At 37.0% G+C, this 27,911-nt stretch overlaps 2 protein-coding genes across 6 annotated transcripts in view; both read left to right on the plus strand.

Moving 5' to 3' along the window:
• The window catches only part of NMNAT3 (nicotinamide nucleotide adenylyltransferase 3), a 29,193-nt gene extending 19,611 nt beyond the window's left edge, over positions 1 to 9,582 (plus strand). For all 5 annotated transcript variants that reach the window (XM_063338724.1, XM_063338725.1, XM_063338726.1 and 2 more), the window contains 2 exons: positions 3,405 to 3,514; positions 7,483 to 9,582. In XM_063338724.1, the coding sequence (XP_063194794.1) occupies positions 3,405 to 3,514; positions 7,483 to 7,892 (520 nt within the window). In that variant the 3' untranslated portion in view covers positions 7,893 to 9,582. The remainder of the gene's footprint in view (positions 1 to 3,404; positions 3,515 to 7,482) is intronic.
• Positions 9,443 to 25,901, plus strand: RBP1 (retinol binding protein 1). Its single transcript, XM_063338727.1, has 4 exons — positions 9,443 to 9,515; positions 10,138 to 10,316; positions 22,311 to 22,412; positions 25,681 to 25,901. The coding sequence occupies exons 1-4, from the start codon at positions 9,443 to 9,445 to the stop codon at positions 25,732 to 25,734; spliced, it is 408 nt and encodes a 135-aa protein (XP_063194797.1). The 3' UTR covers positions 25,735 to 25,901.
• The last annotated feature ends 2,010 nt before the right edge of the window (positions 25,902 to 27,911 follow it).

A 27,911-nucleotide genomic window follows, 5' to 3' on the forward strand; every position in this document is an offset into this window, starting at 1 on the left:
TCACTGATTCTTCATTTCTATCACCGTTTTCTACGTTGCTTTCGGACTCGAAGCAGTTGTTTGTATAGCTTAAGGCTCCAAAACATGCATTCCAACAACTGTCCAGAAAGCTCTTATGGCTCTATGTGAAAGCAATTAAAAACCAGACCTGCTACTTTACAAAAGCATACATAAGAATACCCCATATACTTACAAAACAACTAGTCAAGCCTTTTAGTTCTGCTTCTATTCGCTTCGCTGAGTGAACACAGACATCCAGTTGCTTCTTTTGCCCCTTCCCTCCAGCCAGCAGAATCAAGTCAAGGTAGGAGGAAGACTAGGCAACACTACCCTGTCTCTGCAGAAAGCTTCTCTGTTCTTTTCCCTAATCACAATTGTGAGAAGTCAGCAAAAGGTCTGTCTTGCAGTATTGGTTGGGTATGGGATTTTTCTCCTAAACTTCAGTTTTGTAAAACTATTTTCCTCCAGAGAAGCAGCCATAAATCTTATGGATCAGGTGATGTTACTTACAAAGGCTTTGATCTTACACAGCTCCAACTGAAGTCAGTACTACTTGCAAGAATGGGTTTGTAAATTGTAAATCCACTTCAGAGTCCTTTAGGATATGAAGTACAGTAAATAAAACCTGTATGTGTAATTTTCTGCTCAGGTGAAGTAGTATCAATGTGATATGAACAGCCAGACTTCCTGTCTGCCTAGAAAGCGAACCTCTAGTTTTATAAATAAATTCACAAAATGTTAAAATGGATGACTGTTAAAGAGAGAAATCAGCTTAAATATTTTTTTTTCCAAATGATGACCTATATTAATGAGCTGAACCAGTGCCATAATCTAATGTTCAACCCTGGCCCTTGAATGGGGAAGCAGCATCCTGATGAAGTAGCACATGTCGATATTTTGGCTTTATATTGTATTTTAACTATCACAGTGAATATTAAAAAAGAGGTAGCTTCAGGGCTAGATGCTTACCACGTATAAACAGGCAATGGTTTGTTGTGGAGTTGTGCTTCTTCACAAGTGTTGAAGGTTAATCTATAGATTCTTGGTCAAAGAGCCAAGAACCAGCTGCTGCCTTCATAGAATCATAGAATTGTTAGGGTTGGAAGCGACCTTAAAGATCATCTAGTTCCAACCCCCCTGCCAGGGGCAGGGACACCTCCCACTAGATCAGGTTGCTCAGAGCCCCGTCCAGCCTGGCCTTAAAAACTTCCAGGGATGGGGCTTCCACCACCTCTCTGGAAGACCTGTTCAGGTAGGAAACTTTAGGACCAATAGAAAGAGATTTTGCTATTGCAAGGCAAAGCCAAAAAACATTTTTGTACCTAAGTGTCTCTTCTTATCAATATTTTGAATTGTACACTTGACTACAGTAGAACACTGTGTCCTGAGACGCATGAATGGCCTTTTTCTACAGTGCTTGTTTTACCTGAGTGTGACAAAAACGTCATATTTCATCAAAATCTGAGGATTTTGCAGAAGCTCCCAAATAGTTATGACATAAAAGAATCTTAAGTGGCAAAGCTTATATCCCCCTTGTGGTGGTGCTATTAGTTGCCTGTTACATTGAGTATGGAAATTTTGGAGACTATCCCAAGGCCCTTTTTAGAGAGGAGAAGGGAACATGATAGAGCTATTTCCCACTTAGCTGCTGCTCCTGAATATTCTTCCTAGACAAGAAAACAGTATTGTCAGTAACCAAAGAACTATATTCATTCCTCTTGTAATGTAGATTTGATTGTGGTGCAGATATACTATGAATTGATTTAGAGTTGGCAATGATCTATCTTACCCAACTTTCGTTGAATTGTGCTTGTGATTTAATTATATGGTTATTCAAAGCTTCATATACAGTTCAGAAAATGCTTGATAAAGTGACAGACTGGTTTGTTCTTTTTGGTGTATCTTTAAAATAACTTAACCCTCCCTGCTGCAGTACTTGAAACACCTACTGAACAGACCTTTTGGAAGTGAAGATTTTACAGTACTTGTAACATTAGTCCTCCAGTCAACTTTTTGCCAAGAGTGCTTATTTTTGAACTATGGCCCAAGAATGTCAGCCCAGGATACAAAGTTAGTGTACTTGACTATACTCAGCCTGTTTACAGCAATGTAGAATTACAATTAGAAATGTAGGAAGGCACTGGCCAAGCTACTGCTACCTACCCTCTTCTACCATATGTCCCTCACCTCTTGTTTATCCATTTTATTTAGCTGAGCATCTGAAATTACTGGAGATAGTTATGCAGCCTGTCTAGGTGTAGGTTCTTGACACTTGCGCAAATTATTCCCGTGGCTGGAAGTATTTGCTTGATCTGAAGAGTTACATTTAAATCACTTAACTATATATTCTTTCCTTAAGCAAGACATTCAAAGGGTTGTCTGTGGCTTTGTACATGTACTGAATTTGTACTGTACCTTGTAACTCATAATCTTTGCTTTGATACAGCATATAAGACCTGATGGTCACTTTGGCCATATATGTACTAGACGGAGATGGAACACTGACTTGAGCCTGTGTCTACGTGTCCTGTTTAACCTGAAATGATTTTGGCTCGTGTCAATATGAGCAATGCCGAAGCATGGCCCAGGATGGTGCAAGTCAGGGGCTATTCTAAACAGGCAAGGCCATGCTCATTTGGAAGTGAGGGAGTTTAGGTGTTTGAATGTAAGATTGGCACTTGCCCTCATGATCAAAGAAGGGGCTGCTAGGATGAAGTAATAGTACCCCTATTGCAGTGGGGCACTAGTGATCAGGAGCAGCAAAAGAATAACATAATACAAACCTGGAAAAACTGACAAAAGGATCCTTGCCTACCTTCATGGATCTGAACTCAGTAAAAGCAGAAGCATAGCAGATATCAAAAAGCTTATGGGAATTGTATATTTTGAGTTTCTCAGGATTGTGTTTCTTTTCATTAAAATGAAAGAGAAAACTACAAGGTGAAAACTCAGGGAACATGTTTTAGTGGAGAAGAGGATGAGAGAGAATAAGAAAGTCTACTCCTGAAAACTGAGTACTTATTATAGAAACATCATTGTTAGGGGTTGTTTTTAATAAAGAGATTAAATCTAGTGATTGAAGCGTGACTTAATTCTGTTTCAAGCAAAAACCTCCACAATGGTTTAAATATAATATTGCTACCAAAATTGCCATAACTGTAGAATTTAAAAAAGGAATTGAAAACCAGAATGCCATTACGGAAATTGCTTTTGAATCCTGCAAAATGTTAACTACATTGATACTAGTCTCACGGTAGAATGAATATGCTATATTCTTAACAAATTGTATTCAAATCTGAAGTGCATAAAAGCAGACTGTGTTCTAGAATCTGAAAGTGCCAGGTAATCGCTTTGTGCGTCTCTGAGAGGATTACCTCACACAGAAGCCTTTATTTTAAATGCAGGCACCATTACAATGAATCACTCAGATTGCTCCAGTCCAGGAAGGAATTAATGAAAAACAAATGGCCCATAGAAAGATCTACAGAGGATTCCCTTTCTTACCACAACTCAGGTTGGTTCATAATTGTAAACACAACTCTTTGTTTATCATTAAAAACAATACAGCTTTACCAGACCAGACTAATTGATGAAGAAATTGAACATAGTAACTGGTAAGTTTTGAGGGTCAGAGCTGCCTGCCAAAACACAAGCTGTGCCAAATGCCAGCATGACTGCTGGTGCAGATATTTTGTAGTAACTCCCACGTAGACAGGAGACTTTTTTTGGAGTTATATTCTTTCTTGATTTTATAAGCATCTCTTTAGCTGTGTCAGAGATGTATGTTGTGGCCCTGCTGGTTTTGCAAAGCATAGAATATAGAATAAAAACTATCAAAAAGTATAGGGATTACTTAGAATTGTATTTCTAGTGTTAGACAATGGACATGGATCCCACACCGCAATGCTTATGCATTGGTGTTTACTGCGTTTCTGGACAGAAAAGTTTCTGTTGACATTAGAAGTACAGCAGGTTTTAGAAACAGTGTCAGTTTTGGGTTTCCTATTTTATCATATTCCCTAGCCCTACGACTTGCTAGTGTGACGCTAGGTTTTTGATATATTATATTTTTCCTGTAGTATTGCAGCACTTGTTGAACATGAATAGATATGTTTAAGTTTTCCATGGTTATACAAAAGTTTCCAAAAGATGAGTTGTTGTAGATGGTAGAGGAAAAAAAAAATCTCAAGGCATTTAGACTGCCATGGAATCTTATGTTTGTAGGGTTAATGATTGTTGGCAAGTGACAAGTCAGATTATTCCACATTGCAACACTAGGGAAAATTAGTGTGAAAGTAGTAAAGACTATTTTAATTTTCCATTACAAATAATTCTTCTGGCTATTATTTTCTGTAGTTACTTCAAGCTCTATAGCATTTTATGTAAAAATGGCCAAGAAAACAAATGTTAAAACTAGTCTTTCTTTCCCAGTAAAGATTCTCAGTTTAGAATTCATCAGCTGTCATCACAGGATTCCTCTACAGTCAAAAACAAGAGGCATAGCAAAAACTGGGTGAGAAGGAGGATGGACAAGAAATAGGCTTCTCTCTCTAGCACATAGTGTCTGGATATATATTTAATTTTTTTGGGTATTCTATCTGGCAGCTATCTGCAAAGAGCAGTCTGTTACTTGGAACAGAGTAAGGCTAGCATCCTGTTGTTGCTTAATATTTCTGCCTTCAGTGCCTTGCCTGACTGGGCAGTGATACAGATTTGGTTGTATTGAACATGTGGCCCACCAAGAAAGAACGGAATGGTTTCTTCCCACTTCCTTTGGTCACAAGCATAATATCCCATGGGGTATGGGGAATGATCAAGAGCTACTGAGAACTCCAGAGCAGAATAGAATTCCTCCCCTTTCTCATAAATAAATGTTGGATAGCAGTAACTTCTAATGGCAGGCAACTGTTACCCAATTCCTCTTCCTTTCCTCTCAGTGCAAAAAAAAAAATAAATTCTTCCCAACCATGAAATCTGTTGAATTGGGGATTTCTCTGAAGTTTGTAGAAAGGCTTAGTCACCTAATGGAAGCTTTCACAAAGATCAGCTCGACGGCTGAATTTGGCAGTGGCAAAATTCCATAACATACTATTTCTCTACTAAATGTATGCCTACTAAACTGTAGGACTTCTTTCATGGTGCTGAACCTCATGATTTTCTTCCACATTAAATAATCAGGTCACTTTTATACATATTGCAAATAAAAAGGTTCACTGAGGACAGGTATAGACAAATGATTGCAGTTTTAATAAATTTAGAATAGCTTATTGGTGTTAGTCATTCAGGACGAAGATGAAAACGACAAGACTACGGAGTTCTTTCTCTCTGTTTTTCACTGTCCAGGGACTCCTTGATTCACCAACTGTAGCTTCACATGCAATATTTCTTCTCCTACTTAGAAGAGATGGTTTTAATCAAATCCCCTGCACTTCAAGTCTCTTAATTGCCTTATATGAACAACTTTGTTGCCACCTCTTGAATGCTTTTCCCTGGCATATTCCAACAGCAGTCTCCCTTAATTATTCCTTAAATCCAGCTACTTCCTTTGTGTTAATAGTTATTTCTCTTTTAGCTTACCCTTTCCTCTTTCCCTGAATAACACTTCAAAGAATTGCACTTCATTTCTGTCCACCGTCATTGACTGAGCTGCGCCAATAATAAACAAGCAAAATTTCTCTGATCCAGACATACCATGGCCTGAAGTAAAGGCCATTGTACTAATCAAAAAATGGAGCATTGCAGTAGCCATTTGGGTTTTATACCATTATCTATAGTGGAAGCTGCAGATGATCAGTTAGCAAAGTGCCCTTGAAAGGCCAAAGACACATTTTTCTCATTGGTACAGATGATGTGGGGATATGCAGAGATGTATTTGTAAAATTGACAGCCTTTTTGTAAAGCCTACAATCTGTTAATTTAGCTTCTATTAACCTAGAACTGCAATGCGTGTACATTCAGAGAAAACCCATCAACACTATAAAAGCTCTGGTGTAATATTACCACTAATAGAGCATGGGACAGAGTACTCTTTTATTGTGGAGGTTGCTGTTAAGTAAAAAGCAAGCTGTGACATGAAACCCAGGTAAGACTCAGGAAAGCAGGGGGCTAGAAACAGCCTAAACACGGAACTGAGGATAGGGAACTGGAAAGGAAGAGTAGAATCTGTGAATGTAAAGACAAGAAAAGACGGCCTTGTCCCATACAGTCCTCCTTCTGTAGTAATGCTGCATTCAGCACACAGGAGGGTGCAGTGCAGTACCCCTGCCACCTTCGTTGTAGGGGTCAGAAGGTATGTAATGAGGGGTGTAAGAAGAGAAGGAATGCTTGGTGTAGTTAACCGATGGGATGTACTAAACCTCTGCAAAACTGAGCGTATCTTAAGGCACTTAAGGTATGCTTTTCATGCATCATCACTGGTATGTATCTTATTTTTCGAATCGCTGACTTAAGGTGTTTGTATAAGACTTACAGATGTGATAACCACCTATAACTACAAATAAATGTAAAATGTGGACAATACGTCCATCCTTCCCCTTCATTTCACATGAATGCGGGGCTGTGAAAATACCTAGTCAATGTTTGTGAAATACTAAGATGGTGTAATGATGAGTGCTGTAGAACAGGCTCTGACGAAAGAGAGAGTTCTGTACTGGGGCTTAGGCAGTGGGCAGCAAATAAGAAATTGAGAGAAAACAAAATTATACTAGTAAAGTGTCATTCTTGGTCATTATTCAAGGTACAGCAAATTTGGCTTTAGATCTCTTTGTACTAGAACGAAAATGCCATGGCCCCATGACACAAAATATTATCTGTATAATATTCAGCTGGTTAAAACGTCTCTAAAAATAAAATAAAACTTCACGGATCAACTAACTAGCCTATTGTACCAGTAAGGGTAGTCAGATTAGATCCAGTCCATCATGTTTTAGATGATATAGGTGCACAAACCCAAGCTAAACTCTAGGTTGTTGTCTGGCTAATGTGACAACATGCAAGCATTGTATCTGTGTGCCAGAGTGCAGTAGGGCAGCCTCTCCCTAAGGGACAGGGACCCATATGCGGTAACCCAGTGGCAGGCAAGGGCCTCGCTGCCTGGGGTTGGTCCCACAGTACCTGAGCAAAGCAAGCGGGGCAGGCTGGGGTATAGAAGCCAGGTTCAACCAAGTCTAGTCTTTGTGCTAAAATAATTCTCTTCTTTATTTGCTTTTTCACCTTTTTGTCTTGCTTGAGTGGAAGAATAATTCTCCTTTAACATTGTACGGATAATATTTGATAAGTTGTGAGTGATGAGGAAGTAGGTGATAAAGTAATTGTGGCCAGACACATAAAATCTAAGCTGAGTTTTTCTTGCAGCCTTTTGAAAGAAAACTGGACTGAAGGTTAAAAAAAAAAAAAAGTGGTGAGTTGAAACCAACTTTAAGGATAAACTTCCTAGAAAACCAAGGAAGTATAGAAACCTCTCGTTTCCTTTTTTCTTTCCAGTTCTACCAGAATTAAAGCTGCTCTGTGGGGCTGATTTTCTACAGACATTTAAGACACCCAATCTCTGGAAGGAAGAACACATCAAAGAAATAGTGGAAAAGTTTGGTTTGGTCTGTATTAGCCGTGCTGGCTCTGATCCTGCTCAGTATATCAATGAATCAGCCCTTTTAACTAAATTCCAGCACAATATCTTTCTGGTGAAAGAATGGATTCAGAATGAAATCAGTGCAACACAGATACGCTGTGCCTTGTGCAGAGGATTAAGTGTAAAATACCTCGTACCAGATTCTGTTATATCCTACATTGCACAACATAATATCTACACAGAAGAGAGTGAGCGGAAGAACGAAGGTGACTTGCTTCAGCCTCTTAAATTGCAGAACACAACACTAAACCCACTAAATGACTGATGTCTGTGGTGTGTGAAGTGGACAGACCTGGTGTTCTTTTCATGTAAAGTTCTTGAGAAAGTTGTTTCTTGTTAATGAGGAGTACATCAGTTCAAAATTTCTTGAATTCATGTGGTGTTTTAAATTCATGGTTTTGTGTGTGGTAGTGCTTAAGCAAATCGGGATGCTCAGCTGCATAGTTTAAAATATATAAAGAACAGCTTCCTTATGAAAATAAAAGAAATACGATCTTAACAATAAATATTAATATCCAGTAGTACTTAAGGGTCAAACATCGTATTTTCCTGAATTGTAATTCTGTAATCCTACAGACAGTTTTAGCATGAAGGCACCTTACCATCTGAAGCAGCAAAATAAAATGAACTATTACTTTTCTTTTTATATATATATGTATGTGTTTAAATACGTATTACTGCTAAACTTTGACTTTTAAGACCCAAAATAACTTTTTGTATTTTGGCAGTTTGGACAAGAGATAGAAATAAATCTTTCTTTCATGCAAGCACTTAAAAATGCATGCACCATTCACGTCACTTTTAAGCCTCCAGATTCTCAAATGACAGACAGTCCTCATCCCCAGATTTAAAGTGGGTCTTTGCTTCTTTGATCCAGAGTCTTCTATAAGAGTAAGTAATTGCCAAAGCCCTGGAGTAAATAACATATCCAAGAGGAACTTCAGCTGTACCATTTGAAGATGCACAATGGAAAATAAATGAAAATAAGAGGCTATCTCAGTATTTGAGCCCTAATGTTAGCCAGAAAAATCCATTCTCTTATATGTTGGTTGCCTATTCTGATGATTCAGTCTGTCTCATTTTTGACAGAACTAGAAACTGCTACTTCTGTGTTTCATGTTGTTTAAATTAACTGAAAGCATGCATTTATCAACATACAGAATTAACCGTGGCTTCTTAATAGAAGGTTCCACCTAGCTGGCCCATTTTGAGCCCTCAGTTGGCCAAGCAGCTTCCACTGGTAGTTCTCTTGAATTAAGGAGCTTGTAGAACAAGTTAAAGTAATGCCAGACACAAATTGCTTTCACTGAAAGAGTCTGATTATTTTTGTGAAAAGAAAAATAGTACCTTCTATGAATATGTACCATAGTAGCTGGTACATATTCAAGGAAGAAGGATTTGCCTCAAAAAACACACAAGATAAGCACTTGTATAACTTTGGCTAATACCCTAACCTAAAGCTATTTAAAAGGGTTTTTTTCTGAGTGGCATGAAAAATGAAGAGTTATATGGTTAAAATGGATCTCCAGATAATCAGTACCCTTACAGAAGTTATATGGAAGGTAATGTTTCATTCTGTTTAAATCAAGTCATCCTGCTGTCATTAGAAATCTCAGAGATTCAGCCTTGTGGAAGGATTTAAAGGCAATACTTCAACAATAATCGGATTAGAAGGACTTGCATAGCTACACGGTCTAAAAAAGAGATAAAAGAAACCAGAGTTCAAACTCGCCACAAAGAAAGGCAGTGAGCTGTGTGGTGCAGAATCAACACACTGTTCTGAGACTTTGATTTTGAGAATTATCTAAAGTAGGGATGCCTGCAGATTTCAATGGTTACTGGAAAATGGTCAGCAATGACAATTTTGAGGAGTATCTGAAAGCACTGGGTAAGGTTCCCTTCGTGTTTCTTTAACAAATAATCAATAAATGCAACCTGTCTTATTCTTTCATGAATCTATTTTTTCTTGTACAGCCATAAATCATTTTTGTGAGAAATATTTTTTTCAGCAATGCATTTTAAGAATTGCCTTATGCAAAATTGTTTTGTCTTAAGCAGCCTCTACTTTTTACCATCTTGAAGCTTACATTAACAGAGATTAAACTACATAGCTTGAAGAGGTAAGTGGCAGATTTCAAACTTAAAAAAACAACTGTAATTTGAAAAAGAGTAAAATTTTTACGTGTGATAAAGAGACAATAATATATTCAATACAATTTTGTGTTTGCATTTGATGTAATTTGATGTATTGTGCTAGTATTTCAATATAAATATTGAAGGCCTTATTAACTGTCAAAGTGCTATTTTTTGTGATCCTACATAATCATAAAATCAAAACATTAACTTTTTTAAGTTAAAACAATTAGCTTATGGACTTGGTCCTGATGAGAAAGCTGGCCTAAAAGATCTGGGTATTTATTTATCTTTCTTCGTTTTAGTTCTCCCAAGAGCTACAAGCTTCTTTTTGTGGTAGGCTTTTCTGGATTAAAGTAATTCTTTTTCTTTTTCAGATGTAAATGTTGCTGTAAGAAAAATAGCAAACTTGCTAAAACCTGACAAAGAAATCCTTCAGAATGGGGATCATATGATCATTAAAACGCTAAGCACTTTTAGAAACTACATCATGGAATTTGATGTAGGAAAGGAGTTTGAGGAGGATTTAGCTGGGGTGGATGATCGCAAATGCATGGTAAGAATTAGAACTGTAACAGCAGACAAGAAAAATAGAATATTAATAATCTGAGCCCTTTCACAGACCACATCTGTTAATCATTTTGTGTGGCTATTTGTAAAATTATTTCTATACTTTTCAGTTTGCCAAGATGTGCACACAGTTTTTAGCGTGCCTTTACATTAAAGGAATGCTAGTTTTAATCAGGACCACAAAACAATTTTATCAATGAATGAATAGTAACTTCAATGAAATGTTACTCAATTATACTGGGATATTTGTTAGTCAAAAAGACATTTAGGTTAAGAATTTCAGAAACTCTTCTCCAAGTAATGTTTTACAGTAAAGGAAATCCACTGGTGGCAGGGTCAGGCACTGTTCCCCATGTGTAAGAATGGCCAAGTGCTTAGAAATTGCAGCTTTTCTTTTTCTTGTTCCCAGGCTCCTTCCTTCCCAGGTGGATTTATTAGAGCAGATGTGTTAATTAGCCTACTGGAACAAACCTTATTCCAATCAGTAAGCAAACACTGAGGACTCTGCCTTATGAGCTCTTTTTGCTTGCCAGAGAGACAGTATTTTCTAACTTATGACTGATAAATACCTATTAACAGGGGAAGAACTTGAGAATACCAAGTTCTTTCCTGTTAGTTTGAAAGCATGACACCTGCAATATTCTACAGTGAAGAAGTTGACAAGCAAAAGAAAATTACCTTGAGGGACATAAAAGAGAATTAATAGGTTTCCATTCTTAGATAGTGCCATTTAAAATCGATACTATTCTCTAACACTAGGATATGCAAATTTCCTTTTCCTCTGGTGATGGCAGGAAAGGGAAAGATCGTGAAGATCAGAAAAAAAGACTAGCTAGCTAGTGAGTGCCTCAGCTAATCCTTCTGGATTCCTTGTTACAGAGGGTAGAAGCATGAGAGAGTGCAGAATACAAAATTCACAGAAGGAAAAAGCAGTGTGTATTTGTGTATAGGAAAGTGCCTCAATGTCATTTTTGACTGCTGGAAGGCTCTTAATCAGGATAATGATTAAGATCCATTAAGATAATGATCCACTGAACAGTTATGAGCCCAAAGAAAGACTTAGACTTAGGTGGCTAAGTTACTATCAAAGACAGTAATGTTCAAAATTTCTGCTCAAGTGCTAAAAATGTCTCAAGTCCTCAAATGCCATTAAACTCCATCTAAAGGAGGAATACAACATCCTCTACATGGCAAAAGAAGTAATTGTGCTCTACCCTATTTTGCCAAACTGAGTGGTGGGGAAGAATTTAAAATGTTGAACCAGAAAGAAGAAACTAGAGAAAGATTATTCTGGTCATTACAACAGAAATTTGATTTGGAGTAGAACCTAATTTACCCTACTTCCAAGGGTAGCGTAAACATTTTATCTATCGACTATTCAGTGTAAAATGCTTACTCAGCCTTGGAAGCAGAAGGTACAAGCATCTTCTTGCCTTTTCCAAAAAAATCCAAGAGGTAGTCGCTAACTCTAACTATTCGTTTTGCTGAGAATGACTTAGGCATGTAGCTCCACAGAAGCTTTCAGAAATCCTCCATGTTGCTTCATGGCCTCCAAGAACAGATACCAACTGCAGCTGTACAGTTAAGGTCACTGATCAGTGGTTTTCTATTTGCCTTGTAGCAATGTATCATACTTTATAGTTCAATGTTCTTATTAAAGATTTATTTTCTACATGAGACCTCAGTTTTCTCAAAGGCAAAACAGTACAAGAAGCTGTCTTTCTGAAGCCACTTCAGTCCAAATCTGATAACCGTAGTGTCAGGCAAAATTTGCAGTTGTTAAGCAACAAAATAACTCCAACGGGCCAGAAAAAGTATTGTGAGAGAAGGGTCATGGAAGTGGTATAAGAGATACTGGACCACTCCCTGACTGGTGTTATGAAAAAACCCACCATAAAAGCAAAGGTTGAATATAATTTTTGGTGTTTCCTTTTCTCATCTGTAGCTTGTGAAACTGCATACCATAAATGGCTTAATCATTAATAGTCAACCTAGGTAATGGGAGGGATTGTGAATCAATTATCGTTATTTGTATTGTGGACTGAGCAGACAACTGTGCAAATTTTATCCAAGTGGCTCAATGTATGAGAAGTACAAAGTAACACAGATAAGACAAATTACACATTAAACATTAATCTATATAGCAGAGCAATCATCAGGAGACTAGAATAAATAACCTTAGAAGTAATTCATCCAATAGGTATACATCATTTTTTCTTTTAATGAAGAATATATCATCTAGCTAGAGTTAACATATCAGTAAAAATAATATTATCATGGTGAACAGGTTAGATCTTGTGTATAATTCACTGAAATTGTGTTCACCTTTCAGCTGTAAAACACGTCTTTAAGTCAGTCAGGGTAGAGTGTAACTACAGTAATTCCAAATCAGTACTGGCTGTGATGAGTAAAGGCTAAAAAGTTTTGTTGATGCTTATGTCAGAAGTTGAAGGTTTGATAGGAGGAATTGATACTCCTGTGATAGTATAGGCCCTCTCCTTCATTTCAGTTAGGATTTTTTAATTTCTACTGTTGGAATAGATAGAAGCATGTCTGAACTTTCTGGAACAGTGAGTTAATTGAGCTGGATAAACCTTAGCAGTTTCAGTTTGTCGTTTTTTTGACCTTTAACTATCGCTTCCTTGTATGCAACATGTTTTTAGGTGATTCTGTTTTCTTAAGAAATATAGATAGCAGCAATTGGTGACATCAGTTCCTTTAAGATTTTGTTTCTTTTGGGAAGTGAAAATTTGCTACTTTGGAACCTCAAGAAGCTCAAAAGCCCTTCTAGTTTAGTTAAAGGTGTTTCTTTGTTCTGTAAAACTAAAGATTAGGATAGTTGACCACAGAGATGTGTGGACACAGGAGAGATCACTAATCACAGTGCAAGGTACTTCCAAGAAGACAGGTAATACTCAATGCGTTCTAAGCATTACTGAAACCGTGTATGGAGGAAGCTGCAGCACAACCTTGACTCTTAAGAAATGGAGACAAGACATCTGCATTCACTTAGCTCCATAATGCTATTGTGATTCTCCTGGAGCTTTTCCCCAGAGATTTTATCTCCTAGATAAAAGTTAAGTAAGAGTTTCTCTGCTTGGCAATTTCATGAAAACTGTGTTTCTGCAAGTTTAATCATGCTTAATATTTAGGGTTGTTGAAAACTTGGCACTTGGAACTACAAAGGTGAAATGAAAGTTTACATATTCAGGAGCGTATTTTATTCTTTGCAAATGTTACAAGGTGGACATTAGACGGTGTAAAAAGAATTTTAGAACATTAATATTGTCTTACATTATTTCTTATATGATGTGAAATTTGAATTGGACCATGTGATAAATTTTCTACTAGTTTGAAAGGTTTGTTCATGGTTTTAATTGGTGACATATATCAGATGTATAGTGTACAAAACCAGAAATTTAAGTTAAATGGATAACTATGCCTTTGGTATTCCCCAAACAGTATTTGATCCTGCTATCTTCATTCTCAGTGAAGATCCAGTCTCATCATGAAATTTTCTCAATTTTAAAGATAAATTTTATAATCTCTATTTGTGATTTAGTGAGTGTCTCAGGTATTGCACTAAGTATAAAACCTTATTTCATGCACATAAACTTTACTGTGTAAAAAAATTATTGTGCACAAGAGGCAAGGCCTTATTGAAACAACTGAAAACCATCTCCAAAAGTATGCCTCATTCATCACCAGATAATTTTGCCTCCCTTTTTCACCATCAGTAATAAACGGTGAAGCTGAGGAAACATCTGCAATGGGAAATATGTACCAGTAAAAATAAGAACGGGTCAGGATCTGACACTAAGCAGAAAAGTTACCCTTATGTACATTCACAGTGTATTTGCTTAGTACATCAGTCAAAAGTTTATAAAAAAGTTAACTGAAAAACTTAAAGGCTGAAGTTTCATATTCCAAGTCTTTGCAACCAATGAATTAAACCAGATTGAGAATGGGATAGCTCAGATGCAAAAATTACTGCCCTAACATTTTTACTTCTCTAATAATTTTGCTGCTAAAGTCAGAGAAAGTTTTTGCATTATAATTTTTCTCTGCTGTTCAAGCATTTGAATGAGACTGAAGTGCTTTAGCTCACACTATCCAGAATGGATCTGTCTTTTGACAGACACTAAGGGCAAGTGATCTGTTTAAAAAATCAGGGAAGATTCTATGTTCCAAATCTAGAACCGCAGATTTTCTTGGGTAACTGAAAACAGCATTAGTTGCCTTAGAATTGTATATTTGGGTAAGCGAGTGAAGGATGGTGCAGTAATTCAGAGCCCTGTGCTCTTTGGCATAGTAATTTTCTTCTTACACTGAAGCAGGAAAGGGAATGACAATGACTGGGGACTAGTAAACAGAGAAATCAGCAAGAATGTGAAGGTGGGAAATCGTACATATTAACCATTTAGTTAACGAAAACAGAATACAAGCAGAACATAACCATGGATAAGTTATCAAATGGGTGTTTAGGGTTCCATTATTTTGAATTAATACAACTTTTAGTCATAGTTAAGACTTGCTGGGGTGGAGTAGGATGAGGGGGATTTTGGAGTTGTAGAATTCACTTATCATATCTATCATACATCTTACCATATGAAGTATCTTCCTGATACTTCATGTGATACTTCCTGATAGTTATGAAGTATTTTCCTTTAGCGTTTAAGAGAGCCACATAAGGATTGTTCATAGGCGCCTGACCAATCCTTCTGTCACACAAACTAGTGCTAGTTACGTGTGCCATATCCTAGTGAAAGGAGGTAAGTTGTCTGAAACTAATCATGGCTCTGTTTTAAATAACAAACATGTCTAATGTGAAACTGATTCCTCTCTAGTTTGTATTCAGGAAAAATGCAATGAAGTTTAGTTGTTGTGGACATAGTTTGATTTATACTGCTGCAAGGTCAGAATAAAGCCCTGTTACAAAACCACATGGCTCACGAAGCTTATTTAACTATTTAGGCCGGGTTCCTCTGTTCACAAATGGATTTCACGGCTGTTAATCTAGTTTAGAGTAGGTATTGGAATGAAGAACTTTGCTGCCAGAAAAACAACAAACAACATTCCAACACTTGGAATTTCTGTAGAGATCCCCCACAGGGTGAGACGACTCAAAATAAACTGTGCCTGTCTAGTAAGATGCAAGATCAACAATTTACTGGATCCCTCTGATTCAAATATTTTGTTTCTTTACTTCTTCAAATGCTGTCCTTTTCTTTTTGACTTGTAAGTATCTTTTCATATACTTTGTTGGAACAAGCATTGTTCTAGAATGATTGTTGCTGGGAGGTGCTTTTATGTTGTTGTTTGTGTATATATAGTAGTCTTCTCTCAAATCTGCTGCCCTCTCTCTCTGTAGTACTGTAAAATCCCCAGCTCCTCTTTGAAAGAATCTCTGACTTTCGGGGGGGGTTTAGTTTAAAGGAGGTAGTCTTCATGTGGTTTTCTGTTAATACTCCTGGTCTTTTGCCAGGAGTGTGGACTTGCTGTCCACAAGTGAGGAAGAACAGTCCTCCAGTCAACCCCTCTGAGGCTCCAGAGAACAGAGGTCTACTCTTGAATCTGTCTCAGTTCATTCAGTCTCTGTGCCTTAGTAAAGAGGAGCTGTTGTCTTTTCTGCCTTGTTTCACACTACGTGCCCTTTTGGCATTACTGCTTATTACCTGTAAGCGATACACTCAGCACATTTGCGTGGTGATATCAAATGAGATCTCTAGAATCTTTTGTCATATAATTTAAGATGTCATTAACTTCAAATGTTGCAGTGCTGGATTCATGTCTAAAACCTGAGACTGATCAGAAGCTTTAAGCTAGTTATTCACAAAACCACTGCTAACGCACTGAAGCTTTGTAGGGGAGATGGTTTTGGATGGGCTTAGCATTTCAGCTTTTTGTGACTCCTAAAAAGCTCAGAGTGTTATGAATGCAGAAAGTGCAATGAGAAAGAATCAGCTGAAAACCTGAGAACCACATTTACCAAATCCAATTTTGAATGACAAACCATTAGTGTTATGTACAATTGTATCTTACTAAAATTGCACAGAGGATAAATCGATTATACACATTTATTTAAACAGTAAGTGTCTTAGAATCGATTTTCATCCTTGCACAAAGTGAATTGGATGTGCTGTTTTGTACTTTTTTTCTGTCATAGGGTATTCACAAGTCTTCCTATTTTTGTATTATTTGTATACAATTTTATTTCAGTAAGAAAAAAAATCCACCATTCCTAAGAAATAAAACAATATGCACTGTCCAAAATATTGATTCTATTCCTCCTCCCACATATTGTCACCTGCATAGCCTGGAGCTTTGGCACATTTACATTCCTGCTCCCTGCAACATGTCTCTAGTCATTGCTTTCCTTCATTGCTTTTATGAGCAAGGATTCAAAATAAGGAATGTGAACATTTAAGATCTGATCCTAACTGACAGCAGCTTACCCTTTGATCTAAAATTTGTCAATCCAATCCTAAACCCCTTTGCTAATAATGGAGATGCTGACAATCACAGAAGCAAAATATTGCTTCTAGAAGTGTCTCATCTTTTGACTATAGTGAATTTCAGTAAGCTTAACAGTCAGGTACAGAATGCCCACGTTAGAACCAGCTTGTCTTTCAATAACAACCTGAGCAAGTTTGTAATGGCATGAACACATTTCAGAGTCCTGTAGGTGTAGATACCTATTATGAGACATCACATCTGCCAGCCTTACAAGCAGCTGAGAAATAAGTGGTATTGTACTACCAGCCATTTCCTATGAGTTAACTTTGGGAGTTCTGTTGGTGCGTGGCTAAAAACAAGAATGATGAAATGGGAGGTTAGATTTATAAGTGCTTCTTCTACAGGGTTGAACTGAAGTTAGTAAGGGAAGGAAAGGTTGGTATAGACTTTATCATTCAACCTAGCTACAGGATGGCTAAATAGGTATAGCCTTTTTTCCAGCAACAGTATCTTGGAATAAAGTCCAGGAATCCTACCGCGAATTTTTCTGTTGGATTTGTTGTCTTCTCAATAGTTTGTCTGTCTGTCACCAACCTGCCAGATGCGGATTTGATGAGATAAAAGCAGCTACAGGATGGAGAGATGACAAACCCTGAACATGGTTGTGGCCCTGCTGTTAGCAGTGTGCAGCATGCCTCCTACACAGAAGGTCATAGGTAGCGACTACAACATCACAGAATGCCCCTTCAGAGTGACATTAGATTTTGTCTGTGATATCAACGTTAGTTTGTTCCATCAGCATTTTATTTGATGAAAATTTTCCCTGCAGACTGCTTACCAGAGGTTTTTATATAACTTTGATACTTAATACAGATGAAACTGCTTTATTTTGAGGATATATTAAATATCTCGTTGGATATATTGCCATGTTTTACCAAAAATTCTAGGTTATTTTCTTTGGTATTATTTGTAAACACAAGATAGGAGACAGCTGAAGTTGGATTTTCCTGTGTCATCTGACCTAAGCAATTACTTTCCATTATGATTTAAGAAGTATTAAACAATTACAGTTGTAAAATGACTGGTCATTCTCCTAAACAGAGAATTACTGGATTGAGATGGAGCACAGAGTGTGACTTGCAGTTTTAGAGTATTGCAGTCATTTGCTGCACCATGATGTAGAGACAACACTCTGAAGGGAAGTAGAAGAAAAATGGAACTGGTACTGCTGTGTTTCTCCTACAGATGGGAAATCAATTACATCTTTTTGATGAAAGGTGGTAACTGCAATTCATATTTGTAAATGCAATGTGTGGAAATCTATGCAGCATTAACAAAAATGTTCATGGACTACTTTTTTTTTAAAAAAAGTTATTTTCTTTCATTCACCTGAAAATACATTATGCATCTTCAACTGCGAAGCACATGACACAAGCAAGCGTATTAGGGATAGCCAACAGGGGAATGTGAAACATTGTGCGGAGCCAGCATCAAATGTTTTTGCACCTAGACCTCACTGGGAAATGCAGAGTTTTCTGATAAAATAGTTTATTTGATGAATATTTCAGTAGATTACAAGAGTCGGCATCTCTGGCTGTGGGTCAATATGACTTGCCAGTAGAAGCTGGAAGTAATATCTATTGTAATTCTGCAAAACTTCACTACTGTTACTGCTACTAGAGAAAATGCAAATACATAACAAATAGGTTTGTTTTGTTTTTACTAAATCCTTCGTTCAATAAATCTACCTTGTCTCATAACTGAAAACAATAACTGGAATACTTTAATTATCATTTCTTCTCACATTAATTTTCAGGAAGATGGTGTTGCTATGCTTATGTATTTAAATTTTCATAACACAAAGAGATTAAATCACTAACAAAAGTATGTGAATGGCCAAGTAATAAAAGGAAATTATCTAAGTACACAAAAAGAGCGTAAGACTACAGAAATCATATGATAAAACTAAGGAAAACTGGAACATTTTTTGTCTTCTCAGGCTTCAAAAGCTTCTTCACCTCCCAGAGGAGCTCCATTCTCTGTTAGTACACCTCAAGAACAACGAGTACATAATGCAACAGATGTGCAATACTGGTGCTTAGAATTTTTGAGAAAAGTTAAATTGAGGCAAGACTCACTCAATTTATCTCACTCCAGTACCTTTCCTCGTGCTTCTTCACTATTTTTAATTACACTATCAACTAATCACATTAATAACTATTTTCTGTTGAAGATTCCTACAGAATTATACATATTTGACCTAAGAAGTAGTCATCTTAGGTTTGATCAGGTAGTACGTAAGCAAAACTTAAGCTTGCTTATGACAAACTACAATGCTGCATGCTTATGGCAATGCTACATTTTCATCTAGTTGGTTCTGTTACCATCAGGAAATTGCAGCTTTCCAGTGTCCTCAAAGTTTGTCTACTTCTCCTCCTCTTGCTTTTGGAGGAAGATGAAGAATAGGAACTGCCTGCCCAGGGATGCTGTGCTCACCAAACCTTGGCAAAGAAATTTTAGTCATTCCAGATAGGAGACAGTAGCTCAGTTTCTGTAATCAGGGAAACCTTAGGTAATGCTATTATCATAGTGGTGGCAAACAAGGCTAATTATAAAAGCCAAATTTTCTAAGAAAAGTTGCTTTATTTATCTTGGTAGTGAGTGTGTGCCAGGAGAGGAAGGCAGCAGCAACTAAAAGTTTGTGCAGAACTGCCTTACTAATCTATTCAGGTGCTTGACTCCTAATTGTACAATGGTGATATCCTGATCCAGTCTTTACAAATAAATCTTTGCTCTTGTATATAATAAAAGAGATGATATGTACCACCATTTGCCCTACAGTGGTATTTTTTGAATATTACTATTACGTTCTGACTCAAATATTTGGAAATGTTCTAAGGCAAGCATTGCTATATCTCAGCTGTCGGTGAAGGGTGGACTTCTAGCAGCAGCCAGAGCATATCTAGCAGCCATAGCAACTCCAGCCTCAAACAGTACTCAGTGTGTGTCTCAATAGAGATATTTGGAATAGAAGAATTTATTTCAATCTGAGTTAAGAGAAGTTTCTATCTTCTGTATTAGTAGGGTCTTTTATTATATGAGACATTACAGTTTGACCTAAAGAAAGAAAAGATAAAAATGCTGCTGATTAATCTTACTGTCATAAAGTGGTTGTCCTGCTAACAAAGAGAGGACATTATGTTCTCCTGCAATATAATCTGTGCTTTATAACCTTCATAGAAAAATAGCCACATACAAAAATCAGAAACTATGATTTACTCACATCCCTTCAGTATTTATATTTCTCAAAGGAAAGGCAGAAGATGATAACTGAGAATATTGGCTGATAAAAAAGCTTGGTTAACGGTCCGTGGTATTATACTTTTTGTGGTTATCACCAAATTTCCAAAAGCAATATCTAATCTTGACTGGAAAAACAAGAAAGCCAGAGAAAAAAGTGTGTTGTTTTCTGAGACGAAACAATTTCAACCACCCTTGGAGGCTGAAAAAGTTAACATTTGCTTGCACTGCTACAAATATTTCTCAGTTGCCCCCAAGTGTAGTAAGCTACTGTATATTATCAAGACTAATAACTTCCATAACTGACTTTGAGCATTAATAGTACTAATGAAGTTGAATCTTACTTTGTCATGGTATATTGCGTTTGAATTCACATACAAACCCACAAAATTTAACTATTAAGCTAATCTAATGATTAAGCTATGCTGAGCTCAATGGATAAATATAAGTGCAGTTACTAAGCAAAGTTGCATATACCAATGCTTCACTCCACAGTATCCCTCACATCTACAAGTCATCAGTAGAAATAATGTTCATTTTCTGATATATTCATTTTTTAGACTCATCAGAAAGTCTTAGATGTGTTAACTTATAAATTAAACATTTTTCACTTTGACTAGTATTATTTATCTTCTATCTCCAGCTGCACGTCTACAGATTCAAAACACATATGCAAGTATAAACTATGGTGACCAAATTAACTACAGCTTTACCCAAATGTGATGTTCCTGCCTACATTAGTATTTTGTACATTAAAAGGATATGACTGTTTTAAAAATGTTACCTAGAACTTAGTTTAAATAAGTCATTTTACAAGAGAGAACAGAAAAATTTGTAAATATATTTTCCAAATCAGAGAGTTTTTTTTAGCAAGGACACATGAGTTTGTCTTTCAGAGACCCCATATGGTGCAAACAGACTATATGGGATCCATAACAATGCCTTGCCTATGATTATCTATGCTGGCACTCTTTCTAGTGACTCATTTTCCATGCTTGTTTAGTCTAAAGCTTCCCAGGGGTGGAAACTGCTGGCTGTACTCATTTGAAGATAGTGGCTATCATGGTTATAATTTGAGAATTAATTGTTTGTGACATACACAAATTAAATAAATAGGGCTGCATAGTTCTTGAATATTGAACTAGTTTTAGTTCCCAGAATGAAAAATGTAGACTGACTTTTTTTTCTTAGTAACTACACAGGATGCAGGCAGTAAGTTTTCCTTTAATGACAGATCAGAATTCATCTTGTCTCCATATCTGACTACTCATACAGGTAGTGTCTGAAGACTTTTACAACGTAGACAGCAGTTCCATATTTAGTCCTCAGATTAACTTCAAACTAGCTGGTATAAAAGTCATGTGCTAATATTAGTATTAAACTATCCTCATGGAGCACAAATTGTCACTGCTCTTCCCCTTCCCTCTTTAACTATTTTACAGAGTATCGCTTCTCTTTATCTTAGGGAGACGTGAAAGGCAAATTGTCAGTAAAGACTAATCAGAGTAACAAGCTGTAGGATGCACCCTTATACCTTTAAGTAGTTTATGAATCAAGTCCTACTGAACTACTCAAGACAGCACCAATATTCACAAAAGCTGAATCCTGCACACCTTACTCTCACTCTTACTCTGCCAGTTCTGGCTGGAGTAGTTCTCCAGCTACAGTTACACAAAGCAGGATTCTGGAAAAGTTACCAGTTTGCTGATAATTCCAAACCACTCTACTTGATGCTGGAAGGCAGATTAAGACATGAGGAAAAAACAGCTCAAGATTTAAAAGCCTTGGTCATCCATAGCTGCTTGTAGGTGGGTACGTTTTTCAGGTAAAGCAGCTGGGGAACACTTCTTACAGTGGAAAAGCCGAACTGAATCTCAAGTTTTCAGCTCCTTTTGCAAATACAGCATTAGGCTGCACATCCCTTCTGCTGCTGTATTTGTCAGCAGGGAGAGAGGTGTGTGGTTTTACACAATTAATTTTATTATTTTTTTCTTGTATTTAAACAGCTTTATCTCATCCTTCCAGATTTTGGCAGGCAGTTGTGCCATGGCTTTGTATTTAAGCTCATTTATTTCGTAATTATCCTAAGTGTTACAACACTACAATTATTCTTCTTACGAGATATATTAATCATTTATTATATTGGAGAGAAGTTTTTCTATAAGGAAACTAATCATAATATCAGAGAATACTACAGTAACACTGAACATATATATTTTGTTAGACCACTGTATCTTGGGATGGAGATAAGCTTCTTTGTGTACAGAATGGAGAAAAAGAAGGTCGTGGCTGGACCCAATGGATTGAAGGAGATGAGATGCACCTGGTAAGATCACATAACAGGCTTTAAATGCCAGTGTATTAAAATGGTTAGATGTAATGCAGCAGGCTGTGTGGTATGTTATCTTGGCTTACTTTCACATAATTAGGTATTGGTGCAGCATTTGACTTGTTTATAGAGCAACGTTTTCATTTGGAACCATTATGCTTTTATGTCCCTTACAAAGACTGCCTGATGTCAAAGCAGTATTCTTACTGTGTTAACTGTCTGTCCAGACATACCAGTTTGAAATGTTTACACTGAGGAAGACGTTTAACAGAATGTCCTTCATACAGTCTGTGAACTACACAGTATGGGAGCTGGTGAAATTATGCATCCAACAGTAAGCCGTAAGGGAAAACACGCCATTGTTCTTTTAAAATAATTACAGGCCAGACTGCATTATAGCCTAGAGAACTAAAACAGTAATTAGGTTTTTGAAATGTCATGTTCTTTCAGATCATCATTTTTATCTTTCTAACTTAACAGGACCTGAAAGAAAATGCCTATTCTTTTTCTCACATAGCTCTTTATAGCATCTTCATTCTCTCATCAATGTGGCTAAAAGGCAGTCTTCCTGCTGAGATAATAAAATCCAGCCTCCATTTCTCTTCATTGTTCATTCAGCAGTCTAAATGAATGTTCTCTAAATACTCAAATCAGTAGCAGAGTTATGAAATCTTTGCAAAAGTATCCCAAACTCCTTATTGCTAAACACAATTTTCAGGAAGTACCAGAAGTCCCAGAAACTAGTTTGGGAAATAATGTATATGACAGATCTTACCATCTGGACTACATACTTGATATAATGCAGGTAGGGAGAAGCTTACTGCGTAAGTGGTCACGTTATAGCTGAGGTCATGGGCTCACTGAAAGTACGGGGGAAGCAATAAAAAGGAGCCTCCAGAATTTCCTGTGTATACATATTGTCTCTATCTATACACAAGCACACTACAGTACTTCCACACTACCTCCCAGCTTCACAACAGTTGGTGCCATGAGACCAACCATCAGCCCTTTCAGATTCTCTGCTGGCAGATGGGTTGCAATTAGCCATACAATATCCGGCCTACCAGTTCGACTGACACCTCGCTGCACTCAGTCATACACATAATGGGCACTCATCTGCACATATATGAAGCAATAGCACTAGTTGCTCTTGGATTTCTCTGTATTGACATCCCAGTTTCTGTCCCTTGCCACATTCGCAGTCAGCATCTCTTCCCATTTGCAATCCCCAGCACCAATTTCTTTACCCCCAATTCCTGCTATCCTTACTCTGATTCATGCTCTAGCCATAAAACCTAGCCATGGACCTCCAGGCCAGACCACCTTCTATACTTGGCCCCATCAAGAGTTCGATTTTAGAAGTCATAAATTCAGATTCAGTTGCTCAAACATATGTGTCTAGTCACACTTCAGGTACCCCAACGTAACCTGACTGATCTGAGGGTGCTTCTTCAGAAGGTTTTGAAGAGTTCTGTGTCATACCTGCCAGCTCATGCAGGCATCCATGCACTCATTGTCACTTGTGTAATTTATCACAATCTATCATATACACAACAGTCAGTACAAAATTACTTCATGCAAAGGAAGTAACCAAGTATTTGAGAGGCCAGTCCCCAATATTTCAATTTTATCACTTTTTATATTTCATGAACTTCAAAAGATGTCCTCTATTTCTCTGAATCCTTGTTAATGTAACTCTCTCCATTAAACATATGGTAAAAGAGTCACATTTAGCATCTTATTTTTGACCAGCTAAGATTACTAGGTCCTGTACTCTTGAGAGTCCTTTGATACAATGGGTAGTTACCTCTAAAAAATTGATACTTTGATAGCTTTATGATCCTATTGAACTTTACACAATGAGCCAAGTGTTAATTTAATTCTTTCCACAGTTCTGTAGAGAGTAGTACCACATCCTTTAGTAGTTTATCGCCTCCTATTTTCTGAATTTCATTCTATGGTCTGTACTTTGTAGTTCTTTTTCCTCTTTAGATTCTATTTTATGTGAGTGACTTATTTGACCATTCTCCATTTCCTTTTGAGTTTTATTGCCCTTTTCTATTGTATTGATTGCTTCTGCTCTGTAGGTTTTTGTCACTGTCAGCAGATCTCTTAGCCCTTATTGCACACTCCTTCTTCTGGGTTACCTATACAGAAGTGAACAAAACAGGTCCTAACTAAAATCACTATATCAGTTTGCTTGTTTTATCAATTCATCATGAAGCATTTTCTCTTACTAGAGACCAGCAACATATGCCAATAAGGTTATTGACTCAGTGTAAGGTTTTTTTAATATGTCATTTTATCAAAGTCCCCCTTAAGAAACTCTGCCTCCTGTTTCCTCAAAATATTCTGACAGCTTTATTAAAAGTCTTATCCTGAAATAGAAAGTACATCCCTTCTTCTAGGTCATACATAACCTTTTTCTTTATGTACCTTGAAAAGTTCCACCTCTTTTTCTTGTTCCACCAAAACCAGTCAACACCTCCATACATCCCCACGCATACTGTGTGCGCTTCTCAGGTCTACCTTAAATAGTTTCAGTAATGGAGAGGATTAAACTGCATCTTCAGTGAGATTAGGTAAACAACAGTAGGCCTCACAAATCAGTGCCCGAGATGTGAACATCATTGTACCTGCTCGTGCACAGTTCAGTATGATCCAATGACTAGTAAGTAGGGATTTTTGTAAAGCTCTTGTGGAAAACAAAGAACTGTCAACAGCATTAGACATCCAATATGATCAAGTTCAGTCAAAACTCACTGCTGTGCTGTGATTTATAGACCTAGATGAAATCTTCTGTACACAACAACCAGTCCTTTTCTAGCCATGATCATTGTGTTGCTAGAGTGGGCTTTCAGCTGATTTCTGGTTTTGTAGGTTTGAACTACCAGTCATCAACACACAGATTCAGAACTGGTTATTCAAATCTATCCCCAAATAACTTCTTCATGTGTCCAAAATAGAGAATGCCCATTTCAAAGACATACGCACATACTGCAAATAGAGAATAATGCAGCAGGAACATATTTGGTCCTTTAAGATCTGAGATCCCAAAATAACTTCTCTTACTCCACCTTTCACCAGAAAACAAACCCAAACAAGCTGTTTTCTTTTTAGGATTAAAAATAGGCCAAAATATGTACAAGTTACCTAATCTAATTTGATAGAACATTGTGGATTCAAATTAAGCTGGACACACACATGAACGTAAAATGCATGTCCTATGTAAAAGCTGTATTTTTTAATTATTTTATCTTCCTAGGAAATAAGAGTGTGTGGAGTCAAGTGTAAGCAAGTCTTTAAGAAGGTACAGTGAGCCTGCAGCTGAGACAGAAGTGAAGAACAGTCGAATTTACAGACTTACCACCAAACCTCCAAACGCTAGTAATGAACATCATCAGTGACAAGAGCAAACATGGAAATGAAGATCACATTAGAACTGTATAGTTAGAATAAAATATTTTTAACAAATCATTTTAAAGAAGTAACTGCAAATAAAACTATTTTTAGAAATGCCAATTAAAGACACTAAACACAATAAATGTGTGTGTACCGTAATTCTTGATTACACCAACATAAGACTGTTATAAAACAAGATATTGGAGTTTAAGACCTTGTAAGCTAATTTTTTACTTACAATGGAAATCACCCTTCCACAGCCTTAGCAAGGGGCCTTCAGGTAGTCTTGTTTTCAGATGCTGAATTATAGTTGTAGGGGAGTGGATGAGAGCTGTAGTATGTGGTTTACACTTAAGTCTTGATTTCACTGAAGCCAATGAGAATTTACCATCAGCTCCAATGGAGCAGTACTTCACTGAAAATATTCCACCAAAAATAAAAACCTGATTTCTCAAAATAGGTATAGATACGGATCAATAGTCTGGAAAAACAGTACTTCGAGAACCATGGCCACAATGCTTTCTAACGCTTTAGCCAGTATCTGCCCACTCTTTTTTTTTTTCTTATTCTGGAGAAACTAATAGTAAGATCACTGCTAGAAACTGTATATAATAGTACACACACCACACAAAAGATATGACTAGCATTGCTTTGTACAATATCATTTGCAGATGTTTTTTACAACGCATCATAGTCCTCATGTTCTCATGCAGACTGTCATGCATAACAAAGCATTGGCCTAGCAGTTTCCAACACTGATTTAATCACTAATTATATTAATAGTAATTTGCAAACCAAACTGTTATATTTTCAGTCTGTCAACACACTGGATATACAATTAGCACCACCACTTCACATCAAGTTCAAAAAGAGACAATGATACAGGGTACTTGGTTGGATCAGGCCTTTAGCACATGACACAGTATTACAAGTGTCTCCTGTAACAACTGTTATTAGCCATTTTGAGGGATGTAGTCAGTGGGGAGGTTGCTATGGCAGAGTCTGAGGTGTTCTAAAGAGGGAACATACCTTTCCTTATTCTGCTGCAACCCCTGTGCGTAGCATTGCTTTTGTCTTTTTTGGGCACCCAATGCTGAGACTGAGAGAAATTTTAGACGTTCCTTATGTAAATGGCAACAAATGCTGCCATTCTCTACTAACCTGAGAGTTTTAAAATATGCACTATTATTCAGCCTGTTTAGAAAAGCTAGCAGCCAGAAAAGCTAGCAGCCCTATCTAACATGAAGACATGGAGGTTCAGAAATAGTCTTTGTAAACTATAAACTTAGTACAGCAGGGATGATAAACTTTCTGAACTAGGGTATTTCAACTGTACTATATATATTGTGAGTGTAGCACCAGATGTGCTATAGCGGACAACTATTTCAATTTTGTAAAGTTTTGGTTTTTACTTTACATCAGAAAATACGAAGAAAATATTATTCATGAAGATTTAAGCATCCCCATATGATAAACAGGTGAAAAATACTCCCTCTCCATGCAAATTCTTGTGTTACTATTGCAACAGCTGTGGCTCATAATACTTAGAATTAGACATATGTAATGCAATTGTTTACTTTAAGTTCCCTTGTAATTTTTTTCTTGGCAATACATAATACTTATGCCTGAGGAAGACTCTGGGAATTATACTTGAGGCTATATTGAGCCTAGTCAACCAGATACATGCAGAAGCTGATTTTCTCTCATGTGTTAGCCATCTAGCTATTCTTCCATAGCTAAATGGATATCCCTCCTGACTGATACACAGACCAGCAGTTAATGGTGATTAAGTTTTCTTGTACTTGGAGGGGGACAGGTCAAAACTGGTAACAGTTAAATAAGATGGAAAGGTTGTGGGGGAGGGGAAAGGATCAGAAACCTGTGTATCTCAGGTGAAAAATACTGTTCTGCTTAAGTGAAATTGCAAATAGCTGTCTGCTTAAAATGTTATTTATTGCCTTACACAAGGTTGGAGATATCCCAGTTGCCAAATTTCAGTGCATCAGTCATTTGTTTTCTTGAAAGATTATTGGACACAGAAACCTCTTTCCTTCAAGTTTCTAAAATATTGATTTCATAACCATGCACACCCTC

This window comes from Chroicocephalus ridibundus, chromosome 6 (assembly GCF_963924245.1).
Source record: "Chroicocephalus ridibundus chromosome 6, bChrRid1.1, whole genome shotgun sequence".
NCBI lineage: Eukaryota > Metazoa > Chordata > Aves > Charadriiformes > Laridae > Chroicocephalus > Chroicocephalus ridibundus.